Genomic DNA, 22613 nt, shown 5'->3' on the forward strand with positions numbered 1-22613 from the left:
AAAATAATACTTCCAAAATTTCTTATATGCACTGCTATTTAATGGTATGTGTCACATTTCTATGGTTGTCCGTATTTACTTGAATCTAAGGATGCCTCCTACTTGCTTGAAATTATCTCATATCTAGGTCTATGCAGGTTGTTTCATCTAACAGCAGAAAGCTGTATAAAAGGAAGTGATAACATTTGAGTTTGGAGGCTGATGCTTATATGGATTGAAAGAAGAACTTTTCCACATATATTGTCATGTGTGTACATACGTGAATGCATGAGGTGTTGATTTCTTTTTCTTCTTTCATACCTGCAGGCAGAACGCCTTTCAGGTTGTTGCTGTGGATGGTGTCTGCAGTGGAATTATTCAGTGCCTCTCTACGGAAGACTCTATTGACTGGCTACAAGCAATAGCAACTAATATTTCAAACCTCACCAAGCACAATGTAAGTAGTGTTTCAAGGAGTAACTACGTATGTAGCTATTAAGGTTTCTAGCCTTCACAAAATGTCTTAATATGTACTTACCATCCCATCAACTGCTTGGTGCTCATCCAAGAAAGAATCATTTCATGTCTTTTGTGAAACCCCTTCTGGAACACTGATTAGAAAAAAATTAACTTTAGAGTCTCAATATGCTATTAGTTCAAGAATTATGTCCTATATAGGTTTTCTTTAGCAAAAATCTCAACTATCTGTTTCAGTTATGTAAATCTAAGAATTTAGTGCAACAACACTAAATATACTAAAATAAAAATCCTGGGCTAATTCATAACTAAATTTCAAAAGAGTAAATTATTGATTGCAGAGCTGAATTATTTAAAGTTGGTGGATGCAAGTGTGGAAAGAGTTAACACAGACATTGGTGTCTTGTATGGTAATTTGTAGGCATAAAATAGATGTCATTGTAAATCTAATAAATTGCATAGTAGAGCTGGGTCTCTATTTTCAGGAATTACTCTTATATTTTATCTATCTCCAACCTTTTTCTTTTGTCATTTTTCATATTTTATCATTTCCTTATGTGTTATTAATAAAATATACTCTCCAGATTACTTCCAAAGGTGTAGTCTGAAAAAATATATACCATAAACCTCACTTCATTAAATTGTGATTTTGTGTGTGCTAGAACTGAGGCTTGAACTGATGGTATCCCTTACCTTTATTGTTTGGCTGCTGCTCTACCACTTGAACTAGAGCTCCACTTTTAGCATTTTAGTGGTTAGTTGGAGATAAATCTTGGATTTATCTCCCTAAGCTGTCTTCAAACTACTATCCTCGGATCTCAGTCTCCAGCATAGCTAGGATTACAGGCATGAGATGCTGGCACCTAGCCATTTCATTAATTACTGATATAGTATCATTATAGAGTGTTCTATTAATATGTGTAAAAAATTCTCTATCATTCACATCTTTGTTGACTTCTCTCCCCAAACTGTTCTATGACATGTTGGAGCTTTTAAGAAACTCTCACAGAATTTCAGACATATGTAGAAATAGATGCATCAATTAGTAAATGTACAAAGTTTTCTTTATGTCAATGGCCTCCACTGAGCCCATGTATCTTTGTTGCTCAGATGTTAATTGAAACCTAAGAATGGAAGCAAAAAGAAAGACAGCCAACAGTTGTGAGGGACAGATGTCTTGTTTTCAGATCACAACTGTTTTGAAGAATGCTATTATCTATGCACATTGGTGCTCTAAGTAGTGAATATAGTCAACGAATACACAATCAGTTTTTCCAGAAAATGCCTAAGGTTGTTTCTGATGTCTAGATTTTGAGTTTGAGGGATGGAAAATCACATCTCAGCTTGGCCTTTAACACCTTGTCTTAGGGCCTAAGTCTCCTTCATGTTTGAATTACAGTCATGTGACACAAGTGTTTTCAAATGGGTGTGCAGTATACCTTCTGACTCATTGCTTACAAGTCCTTCTACAACATCCATTCTCAATACTCAGTGTCATATTACTATTTTAATTATGGTGCTTTTAGCATATGTGAAATTTTATCTCACTGTAGTATCCATAAAGGTAGATGCATGTTTTATGCTTTTTTGTTTTGTTTTGTTTTGTTTTGGTGGTCCCTGAATAGGTATAAATACTCTTATATCCTTACCTGGGGGCATCACCCAGTAAGGAGAGATCTGATTATGCCTGGATTTGGCAAGCGAAATGATTCTCTATGGTTTTGCTAGTGCGGTGTTGCCCTGTTAGAGCTAAAGTTTTGATCCAAAGGAACAAATGAAGGGACAAAAGAAATCCATTGTTTCCCTATGGATTTTGCTTTTTCTCCTGTGTTGCAAGAGTCTTTCTAGGTATAATCCATTCTATTCATATTGATGATTTTATTGAAGCAATATTTAGAATGTTTTGAAATGTTGTCTTATCCTACATGTATGAGAAAAGGTATTTTTAAGAACAATATGTTAAGGTTTAAATTGTTAAAATTTTCTCTGTACTTAAAAACCACATTTTCATTGGCCTAAAATCATATGGGCACTCTCATAAAATCTATTTCCAGGAAACACTTCAGCAGAAACACTGACAGAGTTTGAAAATTCAGTTCTTGAGTTAAATAAAAGAGAAGCCTAGCACCTGTGCCTCCTGTAAGCCTAGCTACTCAGGAGGCTGAGATCTGGCAGATTACAGTTTGAAATCAGCCTTGTCAAAACAGTGTGTGAGACTCCATCTCTAGAATAACTAGGAAAATGCTGGATTGAAGGTGTGTGAATCATGTAGTATAACACCAAACAAGCAAACAAGCCTCATATGCATGAAACTGAGTTCAAAACCTAGTATTTCCAGTAAATAAATATATATGCAGATACAAATGCCATTCAACTCTGTAAGCTTAAGGAAGGAGAAGCCAACGTTTATTGCTTGTTTAATAGTCCTCTAATAAGTGTTCAACAAGGCATTTAGGAAATCAGGTAATGCTTCATACTACCTTGTTTTAACTGCTTGGAAATCCATGTGCTGCTACATTATAAATCATCTAGTTTTTTTCTTTCATTTTGCTGTAATTCTATTTTAATTTCATCTTTTTTTCTTGTAATGAACTCTCACTCACAAGTACTCACAAAGTAGTCTGATATGTAAAGTGCTATACAAATGTTGAAAAGAGACAGGACATAGCAGTAAAAATGTGAAAGTCACATTAATGTCAGAGAAGGCATGATGCATACCAGTTTGAGCTCTCAGTTTTTCTTATTCCAAAGTAGATATACATGGCATAAATCCACAGATGTAACCTTTTCTTCACTTGTCATATTCTGAGTCAATGGATGAATGGCTTATCCACTATTAATAAGTGCAAAAGAATAATATGACAAATACACAAAATAGTACTGAATAAGCCAGGTTGTGATGATTCATGCCTGTTATACCAGCTACTCAAGAGGTTGAAATCCAGAGCTTTTCGGTTCAAAGTCGTCTGAGGCAGAGAAAAATTGTGTGTGTGTGTGTGTGTGGTTTATCTTATATAAAAACACATTTGAAAGCTGAAATACACATAAAACAAGTTGTATATGTTTTCAGCAAACTACATGACTGAAAGATATAAAGTATACTTATAGGTATACAAATAATAACTAGAAAGGATATTTGAAGTCAGAACATTTCAGAGACTGTTTAATAATGATTCATGTTTTAGAGTAAAGACAGAAGAGACATGACTGAAGGTATAAGCAAGCAAAAAAATAAACATATGCCATGTTAAAATGAGTGGAATAGCCCATGAATGACAAAAAATTCCCTGAATAATATGTTAAACATTTCCTTCCCTTTGCTCACTGACTTAACATTTGTGATTTTCATACCCACTTGTATATAATTTCACATTGAAGAAGAGAGTGAATTTAGCAACCCACATTTCCCTGCCTCCATGGCAGCAGTGGTGTGGCAGACTGGCTATGGAACATCATGGGCTGGAGTCTCCTCCCTAAATCCATCATGCAGGATGTCCTGCAAAGGGCCCTGACGTGGCATGTTCTCCTGATGTGCCCGTGACCTTGTCTGAATATCACATGCCTGCTGTCACATGAAAATGAGAAGAGAGAAGAAAAGAGTAAGTAAGAAAGGAGGTGGAGAGAGAAAAGAAAGAAGGTGGGGAGAGAGAGATACAGCTGAAATAGGAAACACAGGTCAACATACTACTCATTATTTTATTTTGATTTCTTTCTTTGTCTTTGCTATAATATACTCTTTTTGCAGTGGGAAAGCACAGCAGCAGTGGGTTTGATTCTTCTTTGATACAACTGGAAAAAAATACCTAATTTTAACAGAAAATAGTTACTAAGAATAATTAAAACTGTAACCCCTGTTCATCACCTTTACAATAAAGATACATAATTAATTAATTAATTAATTAAAAGTAACTTGCATTTGTTGGAAATGCCCCATACAAATCTAGGGGGAATTAAGTTATTTTCAGGCAAACAGTATAATGAAAGGAATCAGCAAAAAAGAACAGATATTTGGAAAGGAAATATTCAAGAGTGCTTTTTAGGTATAGAACATACAGTTAACACATGATGTAGTGAAAAACTGACATGAGAGTAGTCCAATTTATGATGTTTGAATGAAGTGGTAACAAATTTTTGTAGCATTCAGATAAATAAAATCAATATAGATAATAAAAACTCAAAGTAAGTAAACATGAAACTTTGATATGCCACAAACATATGTCATATTTACCAAACAAATTCCCACTTATTCAGAATATGTGATTTCAAAATTATAAGAAATAGTATAAAACTAGTGCTCATACAAACTAAAAGAAATCCACAAAACAAGAAAAAAAAGCAAAGCAAAACAGAAAGTTAGACAAGCAGGAAGCACATAGATGATAGTTTAGGTTCATATATTCTAATTCTAATAAACTCAAGTAGATCATATGTAAACAATGTAGTTTTACATACAAACTAATCATTTCTATATAAAATCAATCAGAATGAAAAAACAGTATATACAGTATCCTTTTAGAAAGGAAATTCTACAGCCTCCTTTACAATGCTCACTAGGAAATGGACTCATTACCTTGCCCATGTAACTGTAATCCCCCTGTACAGTATCTTTACAATAAACAATATATGTTAAGAAAAGAAATAAGAGAAACTCTAGAATGAAGATATTGCATACACGAAAGTTCCCAAAACTATAATGCAAATAATGAAATATTTAGGAATGTTGCTAATTTCCACAAAGTGAAATTTATAGCAAGCATATTACTAAAGATAGATTATATCACTTCAGAGTAATAAAACAATTCATTAGGAAGATGAAACAAATTTAAATGTTGATATATGTGGATTAAAAATATTGATCATGGGGGCTGGGAAGGTGGCTCAGTGGTAGAGCGCTTGCCTTGCATGCTCAAGACCCTGGGTTTGATTCCTCAGCACCACATAAGCAAAAAGAAAAAAGCCGGAAGTGGCGCTGTGGCTCAAGTGGTAGAGCGCTAGCCTTGAGCTGAAGAGCTGAGGGACAGTGCCCAGGCCCAGAGTTCAGGCCCCACCACCGGACCCAAAAAAAAAAATATATTGATCATGGAGCCAGGCAGCTCACACCTATAATCCTAGCTACTCAGGAGGCTGAGATCTGAGGATCACAGTTCAAAGCCAGCCCTGACAGGAAAGTCCATGAGACTCTTTATTTTCAATAAACCACTAGAAAAACGGAAGTGGTGCTGTGGCTCAAGTGGTAGAGTGCTCGCCTAGAGCTTAAGAGTACAAGGACAGTGCCCAAGCCCAGAGTTCAAGCCCCATGACCCTCCTCCACAAATATGGATAGATAGATAGATAGATAGATAGATAGATAGATAGATAGATAGATAGATAGATAGATAATGTTAATTATAAAAGTAGACCAAAAGAAAAGGACATTAAGTCTACAGTCTCAGAACTAGAATCGCAAAGTACCTAAGGACTGTCCACAAAGAAATGGAATGTGAAATATGAATTATAGAATCAGAAGAGGAAAATAAGATTCATGCTCAGCCTTCACTATACTTGGTAGACAGTCATTACCATCTTCTTTTATCATGGGTGGGTAGATATTTCTCAGTGAGCTGAGAATTCATTCATTAAACATTTAGTGACACTTGGCTATCTTCCAGATCTCTCTGCCAAAATAATCCTGCTGAGAATCTTACTATCTAATATTTGTCCCATGAATATCCTTTAAATGCTGTCCAAGGAGGAAGAAAACTGCATGTATTTTTAATTTTTCTTTTCTAGTTTTTTAACAAGTTACAACCTGGAAAGAAAATTGAAAAGGTTATTTCATCAATAATTCAAATATATGACATGAAATTGGATTTGTTTGGTCAGATTTTAACTGTAACAAACTGTAGAAAGCAGAATTAAATTTCCGCCTAAGCCAACTGTACTTTAATCTCCCTAATCCAGTGAAAATGCTGCAATCCATGACAACAAAGCATTAAGTATGAAAATATAATTAACATTTTTGATCAATTGATCTTAAAATAGGGAGATTAGCCCACATTACCCAAGTGGGTCCAAAAGAGATTCTAGTGTCTCAAAAGTGGAAGAAGGTAGGGGATTAGCACCAAACATAGCAGTGCAAATGAAACCTTGTATAATCATGAAGCTTTTGAGAATGGATAAAGCATTTTCAGAATAACCATTAAAATCACTATCATAGACAACAACATAATATTCACATTATTCTTCAATCTAACTTTAGACCAGAATTCACAGATCTTTTACATAATAACTCATGTCATTATGAGATCAACCTATTGTAGCCATTGCATTCACTCAAACTGAAGGAAAAACTATCTTTGGAGTTGGGAGAGTAACACCTGTTCTTCTCAGTGAAAGAAAGCATGTTTGGAATCTTTCAAATGTCACAGAGTTGAGAAAGGAGAGGAGATTGAAAAGATGGATGCAGGAGTAACTGCCAGTGTCTGGAAATCCACCATGACTGAAGCTACATATAATGAGGGATGGTAGATAAAATTATAGAGTGCTCCAGTGCTCCTAAGGAGTCGGGTTGCCTGAGTGTGATCACATTTAAGTTATATGGGACTGTGTGCGTTGCCCTTTCATTTTCACGACTTAACACAGTATGTACTGAACAAACTGAATGATTCAATCCATTGCTCAAGAAGTACTTGAAGGGGCTGGGAAGTTGGCTCAGTGGTAGAGCGCTTGCCTTGCATGCCTGAGGCCCTGAGTGCCGGAAGTGGCGCTGTGGCTCAAGTGGTAGAACGCTAGCCTTGAGCTGAAGAGCTGAGTGACAGCCCCCAGGCCCAGAGTTCAGGCCCCACGACCGGACCCCCCCAAAAAAAAAAGTACTTGAAGGAAGGGTAGCTGAGAAATGGAAAGAGGAAAGTGAGAAAACAGCATTGAACTATTGTAATTCATGTGGTTAGAGTAACAGATACCCCTATGAGGTCCTGTGTTAGATCCGAATAGCCAGATGTCCTTACCTTGAGGCCCCAAACTAGTGCATGGATTTATGAACACTCACCTTACCTTTTCTCCTTTACCATCTATAATCCACATGGCTACAGACCAGTTCTTACACCATTTCAAACACACCAGGCCTTCAATATACCCCCTCATGGTAGTCCCTTCCTTTCTCCAGCTGCAAGTCATTCCTCACAATATCTATGTATTACCATTAGTAACTTTAATTCTGACCCCTACTAGACAACTCTAGCATTCCTTCCTACTAGATAGCTCTAGCATTCATGTGGACCTACTATAAAATATTTTAATCTATCAGCAGGAGTGAGTCTTTAGTTTATGCTGCAGGCTCCCCTCCACAGGGCTTTCTCCCAAATAAATGTGTGCTGGTGTTGAGTGGCCATTCTATGTGTATTTTGAACTTAGTGCTCATCAGTTGTGAGCTGACATTTAAGAGTTGAGAAAAGTAGTTGCGCACAGGAAGAAGGAGAAGCCTGTCCCAGGTAGATGTTCCCAGTATGAGATGTGTGTAATTCTCTTCTCATATTAAGACATCTAGAAAATATGTATGTTGTTGAAATAAGAATTCATGTAAGCCAGAGTTAAGAGATCAGGGTAGGAAAATGCCATTTAGAAATACCCTTGCTCCTCCATCCTTGAGGTATCAGGAATCAGTGGACTGGAATACATAGTGGAAATAAATCATTTCTAATAAATTGACTGCAAATAATGGCGAATATTTTTGAACACATTTATAGATTCAACAGCTCATTAAGAATATGTTGATCTGTGTACTTTCTTGAAAGTTTATCATTGAAAAGATTCACGGAGGTTATGGAGTCTAAGTTCCCATCTATGTAAGAAATATTTCCAGCAAAGCTCCCTTTGGACAATGTCATACTGGAAATCTTTCAGAAAGGGAGCTTCTGCATCCCAATGCAGCAACTGAATCCTTGACAGCCCAGTATTAGGCAATGCTTTCTCATGCTGAATAAAAATTTGTCTTGTAACTTTTATTCATTTGTACCAGTGCTGTCTTGGGGAAAGACACAATAATTTAATTTACTCATTCACTTGGCAGTTTTTCAGATGTAAGAATCATATATTCCAGCCCATCTTTTTCTTCTGCTTCCTTTTTTTTCTCTGAAGAACATATATTGCAGACTCCTTCTTATTCTTCTCTGGCAGATCTTTTGCAACTTTGCATGTTCTGGGACCTGTCTCTGGACGTTGAAGTTCTTAATTACAGGAATTCCTCAATTTTCCTTTTTTCTGGGTGTATGTTATTAGAATTGAGTAACATATCTTTGCTCTCTGAATCACTTTTTGTAGCTATGAGTTGGTTGGGTTCTGGAAAAGCAACTCCAGGAGTAACTCCAAAATTCCTCCAGTGACTGACTTCTTATATCTGTATAATGTATTTGACACTAGTTAAGTAACGATGCCATGTGTAACACTTGAAATACAGTAGGAAAGCTATGCACTTTTTAAAAATGTTATAAGCAAAAGGAATGAAACTTGTAAGGATGTATTGGTATATTCTACATAAAAGTAATATTGAAAGATATCTAAATAAACTGAGTTTGAGGATAGTAAAATATGTACCTTTTAATATTCTGCTAGTCAAAGAGAACCAAGTCTACTGTTTTCCAAAAAATAGTTTTATGTTATCAAAAAAAACAGTTTTTTAACTGCATTTTTTTGTACTGGGGCTTAAACCCTGGGCATTGCACTTGGTAGTCAAGTGCTTTTACATTGAGCTCTGCCCAGCCCAAAGCATGAGTTTTGAAACTATGAAGCTTGTTGTAAAATCCCAAGTTCTCAACTTATAAGTTATGTGGACTTGAACTTTAATTTCCTTCACATAAATCAGTGCTAAGTAACCTTCAGACACTGTGAGGATAAAATTGAACCAAGTGCTTTGAAATTCTGCCTCTTACATAGCTCCTGACATTTTACAGTTTTCCTCTTGTCAATCGCATTCTAAATTAAATGATTTAATTCATAGGTCACAATAATACTTACATGCTATTTGTTGTATATTGAATTGATCTATCTTTATGGAATATTCATTTAAGTTGCTGAGAGTTGTTTGGGTAACAGAATGATGATACGACTGACCTTGGTTTAAATTCATGTAGTATACAAGCTATTAAGCAGTTCAGAGTTCTCCAAGTTACCTCATTTGTGAAAAACACAGAGGAAATGAAATTTTCTCCATTAGCTATACTTTCTTGAATCAGTCCTTTCCAATCATTCTTTCCTACTATAATACTAAAATGGTGCTGATTCATGAACAGAGAATACCTCCTGATATTTCTAAGTTACCAACTAAAAATGAGAAAGAAATTCCCTCTTCTACTTGCAGCTCTTTCATATAGTCCATAAGGAGGTAATTTATTGGAATAAAATATGTGACTTTAAATATACAAAATATGTATGTGTATACATGTGTGTGCATATACAAATGATGCATGATATAATTGATTAAAGCAAGGGAATATTATACATTGATTGAGAAGATTGTTGTGGCTTTATTTTTCCACCTGCAAGAATTAAAGATGGCAGTACTTGCTAAGTTTCAGTGATTCAAAGGTGCCACAAAGACCTTAGATCTGTAAACCTTTCCTGCCACCATCTGTAGAATGTTGATTTTTTAAAATTCTACTTGTTACTTAACACATATCAAATCTATGAAAGTTTAAAAATATTATTTCAATGTTCAGGACAAGAAAGAAAAGAAAGAAGGATAAGCAGAGCCAGGCACAGCTGTTGCCTTCCACCTAGGAAAGAGAAATTTCCCCAGAAATATTTTATTTGGTTAGTGATCATTTCTCATCCTAAACTCAGACTCCTTGACAGGCCTTACCGTCCTTGAGAGTTGAAGGGAATATTTGACTGATGTGGCCAGAAATTTTCTTCTAATTCTATGAAGAGATAACAATGGAAAAAAAATGATTGTGAACAGCTTTTGAAAGAATCAAAACCACAGTATCTATTAAATTGATTAATGATGAAAAGATAATACTCTCAAAGGGAAGAGGAAGAAGGACCAGAGTGAGAGAGGGAGGGAAAGGAGAAGAGGAAGGGGGAGAGGGAGGGAGATGGGAAAGGTGAAGGGGGGAGGGAAAGGTGAAGTGGGGAAAGGAAAAGTGAGGGAGATAATTTAATCAGCTATTTGCATTTACTCAGTAGAGCATTCACCTTTCTTCCTCTATTTTACGTACTTAGCTAATCAGATGTAAATCATATGTTTGATCTAGAGAGATCTACAGCCTTAGAGAGCACACACACCAAACATTTTCTTCTATAAAGATATTGTCTGTCTCTGAAAAGCTCAGAGTAAAGATTTCTGTTATGTCAGCCACATTGACAAGACTCAACAAAGCTTGTAGGTGAACTGAAAGTCAGGATAGAATAAAGCCTTGCAGAAAGGAGATTTTTCTGTAAATGAGCTAAGGGCTGTGATCAGAGGTTGTGGAGTGTGCTTGTGACAGGCATGGGTGTCACTTCAGGAGACCTTTTCTTGGTCTTTATAGCGGCTGACACATCTGAGTTCTTAGATGTACTTTTAGTGCTCTTGTGTTGTTCTCTGTGAGGATTTTTTCTTGTACATCACAGTGTGAGTGTCAGACATGTAGATGTCAACTAAAAATGGGTTGCAGCAAATGAAATTCAACAACTATGGAGACAGTTGCCTAAATAAAAATAAGATCAAGGTCGAGTTGGCTTACTATAATGTATGCAGACTTTTGGCCATCCTATTTTTTACCTTTTTATATAATGAGAGTTTATTTTAGTAAATTGGATCTGAAAAGATGCCAACAAAAGAGCCTTGTTTGTCTCCTAGAAAAATTATACAACAAAAGTCAGTTTCTTTAAAAAAAAGGAAGTTTTGATGTTGCAAATAATCAACCATCTTTTATTTATCGCAAACAAACATATCATTGATGTTAACTTCATGATGTAATCATAATAAATTAACCCAGAGTTATTGTTCATAATGATATGCACATGAATCAGCTGGCCCTGTTTGCCTCTCCCTGCCCCTTTCTTCCGGACCAGAGCATGCTAGCTTTGCTACATTCCAGCAATCTTCTAGCTATGGAAAATGCCTAGGGACCTCACCCTAACATCCATTACCTTTCTTTGCTTTGGGCTGCACTTCTGCCTGGTCTTCATTATTTCACAGTGACAGGAGCAGATCCTGGTCTTCATTATTTCATAATGACAGGAGCAGATCTACCATATCTATCAGATGCTCTAGTCTCAAGATAACCTATGGGATATGGACAGGATGTGTCCATCTAGACCAAGACCAGTAGCAAGAAGAAGCCAGCTAATAAAATGCTCACTCTTACTTACCAGCTGAATTATCTTGATTGGAGAAACAGCTATGGTATGAATTTGTAGACACATCATAGTGAGACATAATCATGCACTCAGGCTGCTGAGAACAGCTCAATGACTCAGGCATCTTACTGCCTGGTGTGCTTGTGGTAGCCTGCCTTGCTTCCTTTTAGCTTTTATCCTTGCTTCCTTGGGACTGAACATTCTCCCTCAAATACCTTTTATCATATCTGACTTTGTGTCATACTCCATTTCTAAGGAAGTGGGGGCTTTTACCTCTACATGCTCATCATAGGACTAAAAATTATACAGAGATATAGCTGAAGTCTGCTAAGTGGGTGGATAAAAGACTTAAGCAAAAATCACTATTTTTGCAGTTGCTAGGCTCATTCTATTGTAGACATATTTCATTCAAAAATGGAGCTTCAAAGCTGATGTTGTTTGAAGAAGTGGTAAAGGTGGCCATATGTCATACCTGAAGGTTTGCCTTGGATTTTCACATCAAATCATTACATTTCTTTTTTAATGATACTGAAAAACAAATTTGAAGAGTAAATTTTTATTATTATTATTATTACTATTTCTATTTGATACTGCCACTTGAATTCAGGCCTTGCGTCAGAGCTCCACTTCTGGCTTCTTGCTAGTTAATTGCAGATGGTCTCAGACTTATGGAATGGCTTCAAACTAAGATTTTCCAATATCAGCCTCCTGAATAGCTAGGATTAAAGCTTCAAACTAAGATTTTCCAATATCAGCCTCCTGAATAGCTAGGATTAAAGCATGTGCTACCACAGACTCAGCTTAAAACTATGTTATTATACTAACAGATAAAAATAATTTTTGTTTTTTTCTGAAGCCCCTGCAGACACTTTCTCTTCTACTTTTTCTATAGCTTCTTATATCATATTTATCCCAAAGACCTAGAATTATTTGTTGAGTACCACCAACAAATAATTTTGACCATATGTTATAGTTATATTTCCCATTCCTATGAACCTTCTTTGAAGAAATATATTCTGTTTAGATTGGTTTTGTTTGTTTTGTACCCCATGCCTGAGGCATTGAACTTGGCTCTACAGTGATGTCAGATTAAATTGTGCAATCTTGTAGCTACTCCATCCACAAGCTGAGAATAATTCTCCATACAATAAAGATACTGACACAAGTAAGGTATTTTTCTAGTTGAAACTTTCTGAGAACTCTGTTAATCCTGATTTTAGATATAATATGCACCACATTCTTATTTAAATTGAGGCCAAATACACATGCTTATGAAACATGCCTGAAAACAAAAAATGGAATACATTGTGGCATTGACATATCAAGCAATTTCCCTATAGCTGTGGGTAATCTCAGTGACAATATGCAGGCCCAGACCTACTCCAGCCCTTCTCCACACACAGAATCCTGACAATGAAAGACCACAAACCCAAAGTTCATACTTCTCTGATAGTAATGTTGGGTGCCCATTCCTCACTGGTGCCTTGGGTTTAAAGCATGGATGTTTGTGGGTGGAGTAATGTTTTCACTTTTGCATCCTTTATGTGCATACACCCAGTGCTCCAGTGCACAGGGCTGGTAATGGAATGGTATGAACCACCTTCAAATTTAAACCAGTTCTTTCTGTCTAAACCAAATAGATGGTTCATTTCTAGAAGATACCTCTAAATCAGGACATCTTATACAGATCCATGCATATTTTCATCCAAAAGTCCTCAATAGCCTTAGTTTGTTTCTTTGCATTTAGTAGTATTTCCTTCCCTTGCTTTTTAGCTGCTTTACTGTGGCGAACATGCAATGTGGAGATTTTCTTGAGACAATATGTTGGAAAGGAACTGTACAACTTGGGGAAGGGAAAGTGGGAGAAAAATGAGGGAGTGGGTAACAATTTTGATAAGAAATGTGCTCACTACCTTATATATGTAACTGTAACCCCTCTATACATCACTTTAACAATAAAATTTTAAAAAATAAATTTTGGTACTGGGGTTGAACTGAGAGCATCATGTCTGATAGGCTATGGCTCTATCAAATTGACCACAGATACTGTCATTTGGTTTTGAGTTTTGTTTCATAGATAGAGCCTTGTTAAAACTTTCCCCAGACCATTCTAAGTTTGAATTTCCTACCTCTGCATGCATGTGTCTCTACAGTAGATTTTCTTTTCAGATACACACACACACACACACACACACACACAAACCACAATACACATATTTGAAAAAAAAACAGTATCCTTTTCAGAATGCTTGTTGCTCAATCACAGAATTGCAATGTATATTTTAGCTACTAGTTGAAATTTATTACTTTTAACACTTGTTTTGGGTGACAGTTGTTTTAGAAGTATCTACATATACAAATTATCCCATCTGTTAGCAGTGCTAATTTCACTTTTTTCTTTCCAATTTGGTTGATTTTTTATTCTTTTTCTTGCCTATTTAGTTTTGCTAAGACTGTATGGAATAACAGTGGGGAAATTTAGCATTCCTGCCTTGTTTCTGAAGATGTGGGAAAGCTTTCATTTGTCTACCATTGTAAACAATTTTCACTGTGAATTTCTTGTACATGACTTCTATTATATTTGGAAAGTGCCATTCTATTCCTTCTTTCTTGAGTAGTTTTATGAAATGGTTTGAATCTTGTCAAAAGCATTTTTCTACTTCAATTGAGATGTGTGTTTTCTCCATTCATTCTGTTAATATGGTGATCTATATTGACTGAGTTCAGAATTTCATCTATAAAATACTAGCCTATAAGAAGCAAGTACACAATATAAGATCAAATCTGAAATGTCATCTGTAATCATCTACATTTTATCAAGAGTACATGAAATTATAAGAATGTGCACATTCATTTGTAGTGTCCAGTTGCATTGTGTGATAAATTTCCTCTATAACTGGATGGATATAGGTCATTAACAAAAGTCAGGGAAAGCAGATGTTAAGAAATAAAAATGAGAAAGTATATGTAATAGTTTACTGATTGATCCCTATTCCTGTGTTTCAGAAGAATGTTTCTTTTAAAGCAGGAATCATGTGCTATTGCAGTGAATTTGCCATTTCTACCAGTATTGGAATATTGACAATTGTTAGTGTCTTAGTCAGTTCTAATTTTAAATTTAGCCATTTGGTGTTAAAAAATTTTTACATCTTTTTCTTCTCAATACCTTGCAGAGATTATGTCTTTCAGCATTGCCCTTGTGACTCTTCTCTGAAGCTCTCTTCACCTGATTTGAATGTCTACCTTTCACCTGATGCACTTCTTCTATGGCTCTACCCATAACTCTAGCATATGTCTCACAGAGCTTAGTGTCAAATAGTATTTCTAGATGCTGACTCACCAATACCAAAAGTATGGAAAAGTTTAGTGTGCAGTTATTTCCCATAGTTATTACTTTTCTGTTGTATGAAATCACTTCTGATGTAGAATTCTGTGACCATTTGGATAGGCTCTAACATTTCCCCATCTATGACCTCCTATCTGGTGTTTTCTCTAACACCCCACCATCTATGAGCTATATTTTTCACCCAGTCCTTCAGGCCTGATCTAAAATATCAAGTTGATAGAGCCCAAGTCTCTTTGTCTCTCCCCATATTTGGTTTCAGGTCAGAAATAACACTTCCTTTAAATGAGAATTACTTTTAATTTCTAAAGCATTTCTTCAGATTTTTTGGTATGCTTTATCTTCTTAATTTTGAATCCATCAAAATTATAAAGAAATTAAAACTCAAGATTTTAGCTTATTTTTTTCTCAATGAATTTTAAGTCAAAGTTAGAGTCTAAATTCAAGCATTAGCTTTGGTTCTGATGGAGCTGTTTTCTGTCTTTTAATTTGCTTGACCTGTATTTATCATGTACCTATTAAGAGCTATACATTGCCCCAGGTGATAGTGGTGATGTGTCTGATGAAACAGACAGAAATCTGTGAATTCACTAATTGATAATGAAGTAGGACCAGACAACTTATAAAAGAATAATAAAAATATATCACATTCGATAATGATAAATAATCAGGAGAAAATGAATCAGAGAAAGGCAAGCTGAAATGGAGTACCAGATTACATTTTCATTCTCCTACCTTCCTGCCTAGGTGATATAAAGAATCATTCATTGTTTTCCTTTTTCACCCTGCGAGAACAGTGTAAATTAAGATTTCATTGATTTCCCTTTGTTCACTTCATTTGTTTTGCTGAATTTTTTTGTTCAGATAACTACTTTTTAATTTTAAAGTGAAATTACTCAGTTCATTCCCTAACAAGATATTGCACATCCAAATTGACCATGGAATTGCTGTAAATCTCCACAGATCATTGGCAATAAAAAATCCCGCAAAATGCTCTAAATATGTGTGTAAGAATGTGTGGCTGTATTTGAGTTTGTAATATATAATGTTTATATGAAAGTATCTTTTTCTACTTTACCTAAGGTTCTGCAACTTCTGATTTGGAAGAATCTAGAAAAAAAGAAATTAATACAGTATGTATAATGCAAAGTTAGTAAGACCCCCCCTCATCTCAACAAACAAAATTCATGATAATTCAGCTATATAAGAAAATGTAACTAGGAGTATTACAGTCTCAGGCCAGCTCCAGGTTAAAAATAAAGTAATAAACCCTGTCTAGCAAATAACAAAGGCAAAAAGTAAAGGGCTGGGTTTGAAGCTTAAGTGGGAGATTGTGTGCAGAGCCAAGTGTAAGGATCTGAATTAAAAATGAGGTTCCAGGGCTGAGAAGGTGCCTCGGTAGTAGAGTGCTTGCCTTGTATGCATGAGGCCCTGGGTTCGATTCCTCAGCACCACATAAGCAGAATAAGCCAGAAGTGGCGCTGTGGCTCAAGTGGTAGAGCACTAGCCTTGAGCTGGAGAGCTGAGGGACAGCACCCAGAAAATATGTTGGTCTGACACCAATGGCTCATGCCTGTAATCCTATCTAACTTAAGTAGCTATGATCTGAGGATTTCAGTTCTAAGCCAGCCAGGCAGGAAAGTCTGTGAGACTCTTTTCTCTAATTAAACACCAAAGGAAGCAAAAAGCTAGAACTGGAAATGAGGCTCAAGGGGTAGAGCACTAGTCTTCAGGAAAAAAGACATTGTTAATTGTTTTTATATTTGCTTTAAAAAATAACAATTTAAAAATTAAGTTATTTTTTAAAATATATACCTTATGTATAAACATTTCATTTACAAAATTAGACCTTAACATCATTTAGATTTTGTTTCTTTTCTGACGGTTGTAGCATCTTGAGATATCTTTCCCAATAAAAAAGAGTCACTAAACCAATTCATACATTTGTAAAGAACTTCAAATGGAAAGTTCCAGGCACTGAAGGCTCTCTAGCTGTAGAAATGTGGCTCTCATTCTCAGCTCCTCTCTGCTGTAGTCATCTTCTCCAAGGGAATGTTCAGCGTACATTGCATTACCACACACAAGCAAAAAAGAGACTTTGTTTCAGATAGCTTGGTATCCATTTCTTCTTAACTGGAAGTCTCCATCAAATTTCAAAGTTCCTATATTCTGGAACTGAAAGCAAGATGGGGCACATGTTTCTCTGCTCAGAAGTTATGGGAAAGGCTTCAAGTTTGCAAAAGGGTCTGTAATTTAAACAGGCCAGATGGCTGATTGTCTTTGAAAGAAATATTTTCAATATTACAAATATTTTCAAGAACTCCTAAATCTACAGGACTGCTTGAGAATGGATTATTCACCAGCCTAGGATATCTTGCACCTCCCTCCCAACTTATTTCAGTATTTTATTTTTTACTTATAAATATAGACTCTGGGATACTTCATATATATATATATATATATATATATATATATATATATATATATATAGTTAGGTGAACTTCCTGAGTTAGCAAACAAGTGTGTCTTTTTGTACTTCATGTAGACATTCATCAAATACCTCATTCTTAGTTTAAATCACTTTGTAGTCAGTATGTTCAACATATAATTAATGTATGTTTATATTGTAGGTAGAGAATTGATATGGAACGTTCCTTCAAAGGAAGGCTTCACATTTGAGGAAACATCCCTCCAAAAGTACAAAATGTTTGCATTGTCCTTTGACATGTGCACATGTGAATAGGATTAAGGAAGGGTGTGCCACACACCAAAGAAACAAAATTTAAGGAGGATCTCAAGATCCTGCCTCAAATATTTTACATTAAACAGACCATGAAAATGTCAAGGTAATTACTATAACTGTAGATAGTAAACAAAGAATAGAAGACAGAGGCATAATCAAGACCTGGAACTGTACTGAGAAGTAATCTCTCACAGTGATGAAATTAGCCAGATATGAATACATAATTTAGGAACACAGCTTCTGTTTAGGACTATAGTTGTACAGGGCTTTGCTTACCTCACTGCATCTGACGTGCTTGTAGGTTCTATCATTCGCTGTCATTGTGGAATTTTTGTACAGAATTTCAGTCTAGGTAATTTTGTGCTCATATATTCTGAGGATTAATAGCAGAGCAACAAGTTTCTAAACATCTGGCTTTATGGTATGGACTACAGTCCTGCCTTCTTCCATCTAGGAAGATGGATGATGGAAGATGGAAGATATCTTTTGCTCAACATCACTTGTCTTTCTCAGTTACTTGGAATTCAAACTAACTCATGCAGATGGTGTTGGCTTCTCAGAAGCTTAACATGAAGAATAATGAAAACTTATTACTTTTTTTCTTTGAATAATACAGAGAATTTAGGATTTACATTATTTAGAAATAGCTCTGTTTCCAACAGTAACAATTTTTAAACTATTTTAAAAATGAATTTTGTTGCTAAGCATATATTATTGATTATTTCATAGTTATGTAACTAACAACACTATCACAATCATAAGAGCAATAATTTACTTTAAAAATAAACTTACAAGGGAACTAATAGATATTTTTGTTTGATCTTAAGTAGAATCTGCTTTATTAATATTAGTTGTTCTGATTACAAATAAGTACTTTTCAGAAAATTTGCCATTAGCATTTTCTACATCAGGAACTCAGAGCCAGACACTGGTGGCTCATGCCTGTAATCCTAGCTACTCAGAAGGCTGAGACCCGAGGATCACAATTGAAAGCCATACCAGGCAAGAATCTCCATGAGACTCTGATCTCCACTTAACTACCAAAAAAACTTGAAGTGGAGCTATGGCTCAAGCTTAGGGATAGCGCCCACGCTCTGAGTTCAAACCCCAAGACTGGCACAAAAAAATAAATAAATAAGAGCTTTGTCTGATCAAGGTGCATGGTATGTTTATATGGGCATCAGAATGAAACCTCTTGAACAAGTTAGTTGCTGGTAATAAAATAAAGTGGAAGGACAGAGTTCATAATTTTTTTCCAAGTCTTTCCATTTCCTTAGGAATGGGGCAATGCCATTTTTTCTGATGGAAGTATAGAATTCTATTGTGTATACATACCACATATTCTTTTTTTTTGGTCATGGGGCCTGAACTCTTGGGCCTGGACACTATCTCTCAGCTTTTCAGCTCAAAGATAGTATTCTACCACTTGAGCCACAGCACCACTTCCAGATTTTTCTGCTTATGTGGTGCTGAGGAATCTAACCCAGGGCCTCATGCATGCAAGGCAAGCATTCTACCATTGAGCCACCTTCCCAGCCCCACATACCACATATTCTTGATCCATTCATCTACTGAGTGGCATCTGGGTTGATTCTATATCTTTGCTATGGTAATTAACACTGCAATGAACATGGTTGTGTTGGTAGCTTTAGTGTGGCCTTGTTTGCTATTAGTTGGGTAAGTGCCTAGGAGTGGGATTGCTGGGTTATATCTGTGTGTCCTGTACTCTGTCCCTGAACTTTTTCACTCAATGCTACTGGTTTGTCACTTGAGCCACAGCTTCACACACAATTTTTTGGTTGTTAATTGGAGAGAAGACTCTCATAGATTTTCTTGCCAGGACTATCTACAAGCCAGAATACTTAAATCTCTGCCTCCTGAGGATTTAGGATTACAGGCATGAGCCCTAGCATTTGGCTTTTCAATATGATTTTTTTGGCTTATTAATACATGATGTTGGCCATCAGCTTCTTCTATATACATTTCCAAAGTACTCAGGTTAACTTTAGAAATCAGGAATCTTAGGAATTCTCAGCACAATCCCTAACACAGCAACAAAGAAAAAAATAGTTGGAATTATTTTATCAGTGTAAAAAAGATAAGCTTCTTCAAATAAAACAGGTGTGTTTTCAAATTAACTTGTGTGTTTATACTTTAAATTATATTTTCATTTATCATGAGGACAATAGGGAATCTGACAAAGGAAAAAATAGGGCCAGGTTCTCATGAATTATACCTGTAATCCTAGATAATCAGGATGCTAAGATGTGATCAAATCAACCAGGGCAGAAAAGTCTGCTGGACTTCATCTCTAGAATAAACAGTAAAATATGGGCTGAGGTATATCTCAAGTGTAGAGTTTCATCCATGAACAAGAAAGCCTGGTAAGAAGGAGGCCTGGGCTCATGCCTTCATTGAATTTCCCCCTTCCCCACTTCCCACACACAAAGAGAACAAAAACAACAAACAGTTTATCAGTGAAAATGATCTGGGTATAATCTGGTGTTTTTATATTATGTTTCTCTAGAAACTCACTGAAAACTAATGATTAGTTTTAATCAGTAAGAGCAATGTTCAACAGACACTCTGTCATATAAGGCCATTTATCGGAACATGGTGTGTATTTTCATTTGATTTGTGGAGTGTGTTTCCATGTGAACAGCAAAGAAGATGCATCCTTCTAAGCTTTATTATAAATTCTTGTGAAATGTCATTCATTGAATTGTTTTAAAGTAAATGTTACTCTGAATTTAGTATCCTAGCTGAAAGTATTTGAAAATATATCTTCTATTTGTTTAGTGATTCGTTAATTCATTTACTCTGTTCTCTTGAATCTGGGGAAATCATGAGCCTTTGAAATCATAAGATTTTGAAGTAAAAACATCATGAAGTTACTCTCTATGTCTAGGCTGATAAGCATTTAACTTCCATGTAAACTTTGGCTTTGATCATCTATAAATTGAAAATATGGAAATCTTTTTTCCATAGGTTATATACAACATTTGGTATGATTATGAGGGACAATTAAAATTGGTGTGTGTTGTGCAATGAATGATATCACTAGGTTAAAGTGGCATGTATTAACACATTAAATAGATCTCATAAGAATCTGGGCCTTATTCTCACTTCTTTATCATTGCAGATTAAAAAAATCAACAGAAACTTTCCTGTAAACCAGCAGGTAAGATCAAGTAACACTTGCCATCTGAATCACATATTTCTTCAGTAGTATCTTTAACTGAACATAATTTCCGTGCCATTTAATTTTTATGAAGAAATAATTGTTGATATTTGCTATCTTCAAGAGAATATATTAATTTATCGATTAATTTGAGGACATCTAATAAATATCTGTAATGACAGTAAAATAAATTACATTTATTTGTATAGTAAACCCATCTTATTACATGTAAAGAAATGTAAAAGTCAAGAGATTTTCACACATCCATTACACAGCTCAATTAGGGAGAAACTCTCAGCTTCCCATCATTGTCACCTACATTTCAGTCCTTACATGATATTCTGAGTGTTTCCTTGCCATTACTTTTTTAAAAATCTGTCTCCTCAAAAGCAATTGGTACCCCCAAAGCAAGGTGAGCGTGGTTCTTATGATTGAAGTTATAAAGTGAAAATTTGAGATATATTGACAAGTGACATATTTTTAGCAGGTGTTGGGCAGCATTATGGAAATTACTAATAGAGCATACCCAGCATTCACAGCATCGATTCTATTTATACTGAACATGTGTAGGTTTTCTTCAATGGTTTCTCCTTAGAACCTTAGACCAACACATAACAAGAGACTATTGTTTCCTTGTTGAGGATTTTTACTGTTTCAGTAAGATGGCTTTAGCATATCATCACTTTTGGAAGGTACATTGTAAACTGAAATCAAAGATCAAGGAATGTTTTTCACAATTTGCTGGCAGTATTTCAAATGAGTATATATTAGTGTATAAGATGAAAAATACCTATGATGGATCAGATTTATAAACTTACTATATTTAACATCAACTTGGATTTGCAACTGTTAAGCAAAATTTAAATCTGTAAGGATACCTGGGAAGCTCTCTACGTAAGATCTCATCTTATGTCAGTAGATAAATGTGAATCTGAGTGAAAGATCACATGAAATAAGGTAGGTATTTATGAATGGTATATAAATTCCAATCAAGTTCAATAGTTAAAAAACTTTAAATGTCCTCAAATTTGCCAAATTACTTTTCAATTTAAATTTCTAATTCCTTATCTTAAATAATTGTTTAATGGCAATTATATTTAAAAGTTTATTAAATTATAAATTTATATAAAGTTGTAAATTCTCAACACATGCCATAATTTTGTTACTATTTCTAAATTTTCCACATGTTCTTTGGAATGTGAAGTATGTTATGTACAAACTGTCATTAATAGTATTTCTAACACAAAGCCCTGTGTAGTTGCAATGCTCATGAGAAGGTTCAACTTTGGGGAATTAAATGTGCATCATTTAATCCCTGGGCATCTTTCCTAATGTGGAGCCTTCATCCTAGTACCTAATTAATGTTTTAAATAGATGCAGAGATTGATAAGATAGGTTGTCTCACATTCTAGGTTGTCTCTCATTCTACTTCTTCTACAATTGTACTTGATACCCTTGTTTTCAGTGGCACAGGCTCTCAGATCATTACACTATGAAGAAGCCTCTCATTTTATCCCAGGTGACTCTAGTTAGGGTGGGTTGCAGATAACACCCTAACTACACTTTAAAGA

General features: G+C 35.3%; 1 protein-coding gene across 1 annotated transcript in view; it reads left to right on the forward strand.

Moving 5' to 3' along the window:
• Sntg1 (syntrophin, gamma 1) overlaps positions 1-22613 on the forward strand; it is an 852919-nt gene that overhangs the window by 659346 nt on the left and 170960 nt on the right. The window contains exons 12-13 of the mRNA XM_013009280.1: positions 307-436; positions 21004-21042. Coding sequence (XP_012864734.1) covers positions 307-436; positions 21004-21042 — 169 coding nt within the window. The remainder of the gene's footprint in view (positions 1-306; positions 437-21003; positions 21043-22613) is intronic.

Source organism: Dipodomys ordii, unplaced genomic scaffold, assembly GCF_000151885.1.
Source record: "Dipodomys ordii isolate 6190 unplaced genomic scaffold, Dord_2.0 Scaffold9, whole genome shotgun sequence".
Taxonomy (NCBI): domain Eukaryota; kingdom Metazoa; phylum Chordata; class Mammalia; order Rodentia; family Heteromyidae; genus Dipodomys; species Dipodomys ordii.